This window comes from Oreochromis aureus, linkage group 6, assembly GCF_013358895.1.
Source record: "Oreochromis aureus strain Israel breed Guangdong linkage group 6, ZZ_aureus, whole genome shotgun sequence".
NCBI classification, from domain to species: domain Eukaryota; kingdom Metazoa; phylum Chordata; class Actinopteri; order Cichliformes; family Cichlidae; genus Oreochromis; species Oreochromis aureus.
Window position 1 is genome coordinate 30,258,585 of NC_052947.1, and position 9,134 is coordinate 30,267,718.

The 9,134-nt window shown below is 34.6% G+C and overlaps 1 protein-coding gene across 1 annotated transcript; it reads left to right on the forward strand.

Annotated features, from left to right (window-relative positions):
• The first annotated feature begins 850 nt into the window (after window positions 1–850).
• On the forward strand, window positions 851–3,361 carry LOC116310577 (ependymin-like). The gene is made up of 6 exons (XM_031727423.2): window positions 851–926; window positions 1,153–1,187; window positions 1,302–1,436; window positions 1,821–2,004; window positions 2,270–2,357; window positions 3,204–3,361. Exons 1-6 carry the CDS (start codon window positions 851–853, stop codon window positions 3,352–3,354), a joined length of 669 nt encoding a protein of 222 aa, XP_031583283.2. The 3' UTR covers window positions 3,355–3,361.
• Window positions 3,362–9,134: the final 5,773 nt, after the last annotated feature.

A 9,134-nucleotide genomic window follows, 5' to 3' on the forward strand; every position in this document is an offset into this window, starting at 1 on the left:
TAATTGAAAGTTTAAGAGAATGCATCAGTTTGTTGGAAGATGTAATTATATATTACTCAGTTTATTTGTGTGCATATTATACTTTTTTCTATTGAATAATCTCAAAAAATTATTGATTGTACCTTTAATGCAAGTAAACATTTAAGTATATGAAGAGTTTACATACATTTCAGAATATAAAAAAAATTGTGCACAAGCTTTTAAAACATTTAGATCAGTGCACAGTATTAAGGATGCATTACTGGTATTTCTTTTGGCAGCAGTATTTGATTAAGTAATTTCCAATACTGTCTCCATGTTGTTAAAATATAATTAAGTGCAGATTATTTGCTGCAACAAATTTTAAAGGCTTTATTTATATGTAAAAGTTCTCTAAATTCTGTACAAGAATGCTTTCAGGCCTTTGACGTATTTTGATTTGATTCTTTAGGCTGGTCAGAGAAAGCGAGTGGTCGGTAACTTTTTCAATTTGAACATTGGACCAATGGTTTTTTATTGAATAAAGGAAAATTAAATTACAAGGTGCAGCATCTAAAGGTCAACTCAGACTAAAGGGCAAACATAAAATCTAGATATCTTCAGATGATCTGCTGAACTTTGTGCTACACCATAAAATTAAGCATGTGATTGATTTATTATCTTATCTTATCACATGTGAACCAAGCTCTTACATATCGAGAGCTGTTAATTATTTGGCCATATATGACATTAAGGAAAAAAAAGCACATGTGGGACTGAACAAGTGGCATTGGGGCAGCCAGCTGTGAGCAGGTATAAATAGAGATGTGTGGCTTTCCCTGAACCAGAGCACTTACAGGTTCTCCTTGTTCTGCTCCTCAAGCTTCTCACCATGAACTTCATCAGTGTGCTGTCCTGCCTCAGCTTGCTGCTGGCAGCTGCTGTTGCCCAGTACCCCAAACCCTGTGGTGAGTATGGTAGTGGATACATTAGTAAGTTTTTTAAAAAGTGATGTTAAGAAAAGTGAAGCAAAATTTTATTAGTACTGTAGAGATGAGAAAACTTCAAAATTTCACATTATTGAAAATAGAAATTTGAAAAATGCCACATAGGTACTTTCATTTATAAATTACTTCACAAAAAACAAAACAAAAAAAACAAAACAGATTATTATTTCAATTTTCTATTCCACAGTTGTCCCCCTGCTGTTGACTGGAAGCTTCAGTATGGTGAGTTCACTAACAGGAGTTTGTATACTCATAATCTTTCCTTAAACCTGGTTGGATTCCTGTCAAGTAATCAGTCTTTTTCTGCACCTACTAATCATACTCCTTCATTTTCAGTCTGCTGGCAACGGTTTCATCTCTGCATCTGGATCAGTGACCTACAGTGCTTTGGGGGAACAAATGCGGCTTAGAAGTATTGGAGTTGCTGCGGGTCAGACCTTCATTGTGGACCAAGTGATGCTTTTCAATGAGGTAATAAGCCCTTTTTTCTACTTCTTTAAATGTATATACACTGTTTGATGAAAACGAAATAAAACTTAAAATATATCGAATATTCTTGGATCCAACAAATAGTCTTAATTTCCTGCTGGTACTAACTGACTTCACTAACTAAAGTTTCAGTAAATATTGCTGTTTCTCAGTTAGTAAAATGCATGTTTAGCTAAATTATGTGATAAAGATAATAATGACTATAGCACTTTTTAAAATTCACAACAGAAGTAAAAATAAATAAATAAGTGAGTACACCACTACTCTTTCAAATATGCTGTATTCACAAGACACAGCAGGCTAAAATTATAAAGACAAATATGTAAATGAAAGTAGAGCATTCACCTTCTTTAATTACCATTTCAGAAAGTCTATTATGAAATCGACTGGAGCAAGGAGTCCTGCAAGAAGTTTCCCCTAAATACAGAATTCATCCCCATGCAAGTGCCTGCTAATGCTAAACTGATGGGACAGTCATTCTTGGGGTCCTCCTCCTCTTGGGGAATGGGTGTGCTAACCAACACGTGGTATGGAAAGCTTTCGGAAAACGGTAAGAGGGAACTTTTTCCTATAACCAAATAAATCCCATTTTACTTTTGCTAAAATATAAACAGACTGTTTTCTTTATGTAAAATACACTGAGCCAGTTCGCAAGATATGTGTCTCAAATGTGTCTATATTCTGTTTTTGTCTGATATCCCTGAAATGTGCGGTAATGCAGCTTCAAATTTTTTCCATAATTGTCTGTTTTGTACTGCTCAGTTAATCTGTTTATTGTAAGAACTATAGTTCTTACTTAAGCTTCCTGTTTTCAGGCCATTACACAACTGCCTTCACTGAGGTCGGCTGCATTCCCATTTTCTTTAGCGGCTACACTCCAGAGACTGGGTGGATCACCTACGAGTAAGATCTGAAACTAGACTCTAACTCCTTAACATTACCATTAAGAACATTTAAATGAAACTAAATGTTGGCAAAAGGTCTTGTGCCAACATTATTATAACGTGTATAATATATTTTATAATATAATATACTTCATTCTTTATTTTACAAAGATAGTGTCTAAATGCAAATATGAAATATAAAATAGAATTCAGTTCATTTATTGAGAACATCCCGTGTTCTTAAGTTTGTTACATAATAATTACAGGTTATGATCAGATTTTCTGATATCTTTTGAAACTTTACTTATTCTCAAGAAATGGAAATAAAAAAGTGAGCACTTCACAAACCAAATTTCAAACCCAGTGTTTAACCCTTTAAAACCTGAACCATGAAATAACTGCCAGTTTTTTTTTTATACTTGAGTGTTTGTTGAACCTTTAGGCAAATTTTAATCTGCATATATATGAGTTTTGCATCACATTTGCTACATAAACCATATTTTTGTAATTTAGTCATTAAAAATGTGTCATGCAATTTATATCATTTTTTGAGGGTAAAAAAAAGTCACGCTGATGATGTAGAAGTGTCAAAAACTCACAAAAACACATGTATCAAATACTATACACTGGGCTTTAAAAGGTTAAGTAGCTTGTCAGTGCAGAAATAACTGAACTGAAAGTATTTGAAGTGGTACATGCTCTGCTATGCTATTTAGGTCATCTTAAACGGATCCTGTGTGCAATATGTACTGTTATCCTTGTTCATCCTGTGACATTTTGATTCTGTCACTTAACGGCATTCTTTAATAATCAGAAATCAAAAATCTTAAAAACAAAACAAAACAACATTTTGTTTCTATTCCAGCACCTTCAACTGGATAATTGGTACTTCTAATCCCATGGACTTCATCCCGCCTGACTTCTGTGTTGCCTCTAAACTGGAGGAAACAAAGACACCACATAGCTTCTTCACTGCTGTGGAGTCTCTGGCCATGAAAACCAAGAGAGACAAATAAAGATTTGGATGTGAACCCAGATAATTACAAATGCTGTCCTACATAAGTTGCAGGGCTAAATATGACTCAAATTAACAAGTAATTATTATGAAATATGGAGCCAAGTGGAGTGCTTTGATTTCCAAAGTGTTTTTCACCTGCTGTGCAATATTCAGCCACCAGACAACAAAGAAAGAGTTTTACACTCAGTATCTTACTCAGTCAAGTCAGATAGTCAGATACCAATAGCTTGAGACTGCATGTTAGAAGGTGTATTAAAACACTAGATTCTGTCTAATCATCAGCAAAAAGATTCAGCAAAACAAATTAAAGAGGAGAACGACTTCCTGTGTTCTTTGTTTTGTTGTCATTTCAATAAAATCAATGAAAAGCACTAGACAATTCTGTACTTTTTTTGGATGATATAATAATACAGAAAAATCTAATTAGAAAAAGAGTACAGTTTCAAGTATCAATTGAAAAATCTGGGAATTTCTTTATTTTTAACTGTGAATTGAAGCTTATTTCAAAATAACAGAGAAAAAAGTGGAAGACGTATCAGTTTTAATAAATGAAAATTTTGGAAGTCACCATAAGAATGACATGTTTATCTTAGAAATGAACTCTTTTGTCAGTCTGATGATGTTTGAATGTGTCGACTTCATTTCTGAATCTTCACACTGACACTCTTATTATGTCAGCAGTATTAGAAATCCCATTGATTACAGTGCAAATCTGAATGCATGACATCCCATTAAAGGACAGACGCATTCCACATCATACCTCTGCATGTCTTTCTTGCAGTTTCTCTCCTCATTAAAGGATATGATTGTTTGAGAGAATGCCATAATCAGCAATAACCTGAGTTAAAGAAAGAAAATAAAATCCCAGGCTGTCAGCTCTACTCTTTGGCAATGACACACCCACGTGCAGTCAGTCTTACTGTCTGACTGTGCCCAAACTGGTAGTGTAGAATACTGAAGTATTTTGTAGTATTGAATGGTTTTAGATTTGCATTTGCACATTCCTGCTGTTCCTGTTTGATTACACCTAAGTAAAGACTTTAAAGGAATTAATTGGGTACGCACGAAAGATTAGTGTCACCATATCAGTATGAAACAACATGTAAAATATGGTTTTATGAAGAACAATAGGATGTCATGGTGAAGATGACCTTTGTGTGCATCAAAATCTGAACTGCAGAACAGATTGTCACTTTCAACATCTTACATAACTGTGTTTTCTTTTTATTTCCTTTGCATTTTAATTTACTTTTCATTTAGTTTGTTCAAAACATGGATAAACCAAACTGAACAATCAGACAAACAATTTAAGGAAGGAAACGTGTCAGGGCTCTGTTGTCAGCTGAACAATAATCTGCATTTAATATTATGATCACTTAAGTATATATTTGCATTTGTGTCAAAGACCATTTCTTTGCATTTCCATGTAATCACAAGAGTAAAAGTTATGTCACATTGATAAATAGAATAGAATAGAATAGAATGCCTTTATTGTCACTATACAGTTGTACAATGAGATACAGAGCATCTCCTACTCAGTGCAAACAGCCTGAGGGGGGGGGTTACAGTTCTGCAGCACTATATACATATGGGCAGTATTAACATAGGGAAAAAGATATATATATATATATAAAATGTACAAATATACAAGCCGGTTTTAAAAAAAGTAATATGTAATAAATAGTGTTGTGTATATACAGTTGGGTTATTGCACATAGAATTGGTATTGCACAGTGGTATAAACCTGCATCACTTGAATGTTCAGAGGGTTAGAGTTTTTTCTCTAATCTAAGTAACTGCCATTGAAAACTAATAAAGATCATAAAACTTTTATCACAGACTGCTCTATTTTTATCCTCTGACTGACAACTGTTTATAAACACACATACAGATAATCTATATGAAGCCACATATCAGAGGATCTGACCTAATAAAATGTGATACTGATCAGTGAAAGAGCCTTCCTGTATCAGCAGTGAAGCTCTGTGTTTATGTGCTTCTGCTGGCCCACATGCATCAACGTCTCTTTGAACGTCATATTGGGCGTTCCTGTGAACAGATAATAAATGAAAGAATGACATTAGGAATCAACTTCAGATCTTTTATCTGTCAAACGTTTTATTAAACATTGAGGGAACCAATCTCACATAGTCATAAAACATTTTAATAGTCAATTATCCAACTGCTTTTGAACCTCTGAAACGGTATACAAATTGTTGTAATTCTTAAACAGTTAATGCAAAACTTATTCTAAGTGTTACACAAATACATTGAACAAATTCAGAATGTGCAACAGGTGATTTGCATTAATGAAATCATTATACAATAAAAATATAAACAACTAAATTTTTATTCTAAATCCATCTTAATATTACACAAAATTTAAGTATAGCTTTTGGGTTATAGCTTAACCATTTTATGTTATGATGAACAGGAATTTTATTTCAGTAATATTTCTTTTTCCAATGCATTGTCAATGCAGTTAATCATGAATGACCATAACTGATGACAGAAGATTCTAACAATAGCTTCAAGAAAGTGAGTGTATAGTTTTTTCATATACAATGCAAATCAAACAATAATCAATGTGTATATTGGCACAAAATTAGTCATTTGGGGATAATGTAGGAAAATTTATTTTTAAAATGAGGCTGTTTGCACTGTTCTCCATCAAGCATCTTCTAAAAAAGTCAGGATGAATCTAAACTGGGTGCAAAAGAGCAGAAATGAAATGATAGTGTATATCATGAGTGGCAAATTTGTCACATACATGTTCATTTGCTTGTTTAAATTAGGAGGAATCTGGGGAACAGATTTTAAAATGGATCAGAACCTTCAGAAAATTATTTATTATTCAGAATACTTGTTGTGCTTAACGTCTCATGTAGAAAACTGCAGTACTAGTCGTTCTTCAGCAGATGGAGGCAGCATCCCTCGTCATCTCAGCAGATACTGCTTTCATTTATGTCTTTTCCAACTGAATGTGCTGTAGTGTATGTGCTTGAGTAATCTGCGTCGTAAACCTCAATTACCTTGTTAATAATTATTATATAAGGCGTTAATAAATGTTCCCAGGAACAACAGCCTAATGTTGCATGTGTTTACTGAGAGCCTTATTTCTACAATATATTCTGCATTCATATTTGAGTATGAATTATTCATTCAGTGTTTTATATCATAAATATTGTACATTCAAGTATTTTATGAGATGCATCTAAAAACTACAGATCAACTCTAGATGTAGACTGAAATTCTGGCGGTTTTTGAGAAATTTGTTTTTCTGAAGTTAATGGATCTTCCTCTGAATGAGTTCATTAGAGGGTCATGTCACACATTTTTTCAGTTGTGTGGTCTAGTATCATTGTATACGACACCTGTGCTGTATTATCAGTCATACAGTTTTATATACGCTACCAGTGCTTCACATGAGAAGTTGCATTTGTTGACAAGTACATCAATAAACTCTTTAGTCCTTTTGTCAAGGTTATCTGTGACGCATAATATAATATATGACTGGTACTCAAGGTAAATAGGTAAAGTGACACCAACACAATATCCACCGCTGATGAGTTTGTATCTCGCACATAAAAGGAATGTATCTTTTTAAAAGATATCTTTTCCTCTACTTTTCTTGAGTTATAGTATAATTCCTCTGTGTCCTCTCATAGTCATACCTGTCTACACAATGAACATCAATAATAACAGAATTTATTTTTATTATTAGAGGGTCGTCACACTTATTTTACCTCAGGGAATTGTGAGTCATCGTCTAATAATCAACACTATGTTGTTCAGAGGTAGCTGCCTAACCCCAATGTGAAAAATTAGCCATCTGTCCTTTGTGATTTAAGAGTTGACAACCTGCTATGGAAGCATTAGCAGGAAAAATAGCCCTGCAAGTCTGCCCAATTATCAGTCTAATGATTCTCTAAGCATGCTGCGACCTAGGCTGAGAAATGTGCAGGAGGCTCACTGTAAAGTACCTGTTGTGATAAAAAATTACATTTATTTTGTTTAATTTATTTATGTATTTATTTATTTTTTGGCCAGATTCACTTGAGCCTAAATGTTAACGTAGGAGGTGCTGTATGCAGATTTGTTAATTTTGTGCCTGATTGCCCGTCAGTCACAAAGTCACTGGAAAGTAGAGGCAATTTCAAACTCTGCTGCCTTAAAACTCTCAGCAGTGGCAAATGAAAAGGCCTAAATGAAATGGAAAAATAAAAAAGCTAAACACATTGAAATCACAAATACATTAAAGGTAAATATTTGATGTTCAACGTGTTTAACTCTACTATTCATCCTGCAGTGACAGTCACTTGGGCTGGCTGTCAAAAAATATGATCAAACCAAATAAAAATGTCGACAGGAACTGACCAAGCTGTGAAAAAAAGTGCTGAGGCACTATAGGAGCACATGTAATATTTCTGACAATCATTTGCAGCTGTGTCTGCCTGTGCTTCATGCTGTTTGCTCTGCCCTCTACCCTCCAGCAGTAGCCAGTCTAACATCAGAGAACCAGCTCCCAGCCTGACTGGTAGCATAATGACATTTGGCACAGAAGGTTATGTTTACCTTTGCCACTATTGTAGCTGTGTCACCCTGCTAATGATTGCTGATCAGCACTAAATTCAAAGCACAGCTGAGGCTGATTGGAATCTTTTTCAAGCATATCAAGTAAAACTGGCCAATTTTAACATTATGATAAATGATTATATTTGTGGATAAAAACACATACATTATATTCAAACACGTAATGTCTAACACAAGACATTTAGACTAATTGTCTTATTATCTTGTCTTTCAAATCAGGATGTCGTTATGTGTCGTTAAGCAGTTCCAGTGATTATAGGCTATCCCATCTGCAACTGATGCTTCATCACATATGTCCAGATACAAATTGCTGATCTAGTGCTGACTTATAGGGCAGCCAGTCTCTTTTCTCTGTTAGGATTTCATCTGTCTCAATGAGACAAATAAGTTAACACAGAGAAGAGCCAACCACTGGGTTTAGCTTTTGGTTTACTTTGGAATTACGGTATCCTGATAGCATCATTTTCTTCCCCTGGAGAATATTTGATCAGGCCTATATGTCATCTGTATGATGTGTACAGAGAAGCTCTTGCTGTTTTACGCCAACACCCACAGTGCACATACAAACATCTCCTTGGTGTATAATATTGCTTCCTGTTGGATGAGTTATCCGGGAGAATGAGCACATGTTGCACTATGATGGCTGTTTGTTTTTAAACTCAAAATGTGCCACGTTTTCCCTCTGACTCATATGCAAACACATGATATTTAATTATATGGCAGTAAAATTTCCATGCCTTTGGAAAATCACCTCACACTATCAAACACTCCCAGATGATCAAGTCACTGCATATTAAAATTGATTGCAGAGAAGCACATTAGTTTACAAGTTCTTACAGATTAACTTTTTTTTTTTTACAGCATGTACCAAAAAGAAAGAAAATAGATCAGTAAATAAATGTATGAACCCTCGTTCACCCCCCACACACGACAAATGGCTACAACACCTCTTTTATTACTACTCAGTGTACTTATTGAGTACTCATCCAGCCTGATCAAAGAGCCCTAATTACAGGCATTAGTGAGTGATGACTCCAGTGAGTGGGTACTACACATACAAATAAGACTCTGTGTGCGAGGTTATAGGTTTTAATGTGTGTCTATGAGAATTTGTGGGTGTGTGAGTGTGAACTGCAGTGTGCTTTATAGCTTGTGATGCAGCAGAACATTGTTAGTCATTCTCAC

Excerpts from the sequence above, each read along its gene's own strand:
- LOC116310577 (XM_031727423.2), top strand. The coding sequence starts at position 851 with ATGAACTTCATCAGTGTGCTGTCCTGCCTCAGCTTGCTGCTGGCAGCT. Across the intron at positions 1,188-1,301 it reads TGACTGGAAGCTTCAGTATG|TCTGCTGGCAACGGTTTCAT; the intron begins GTGAGTTCACTA and ends CTTCATTTTCAG. Across the intron at positions 2,358-3,203 it reads ACTGGGTGGATCACCTACGA|CACCTTCAACTGGATAATTG; the intron begins GTAAGATCTGAA and ends TTTCTATTCCAG.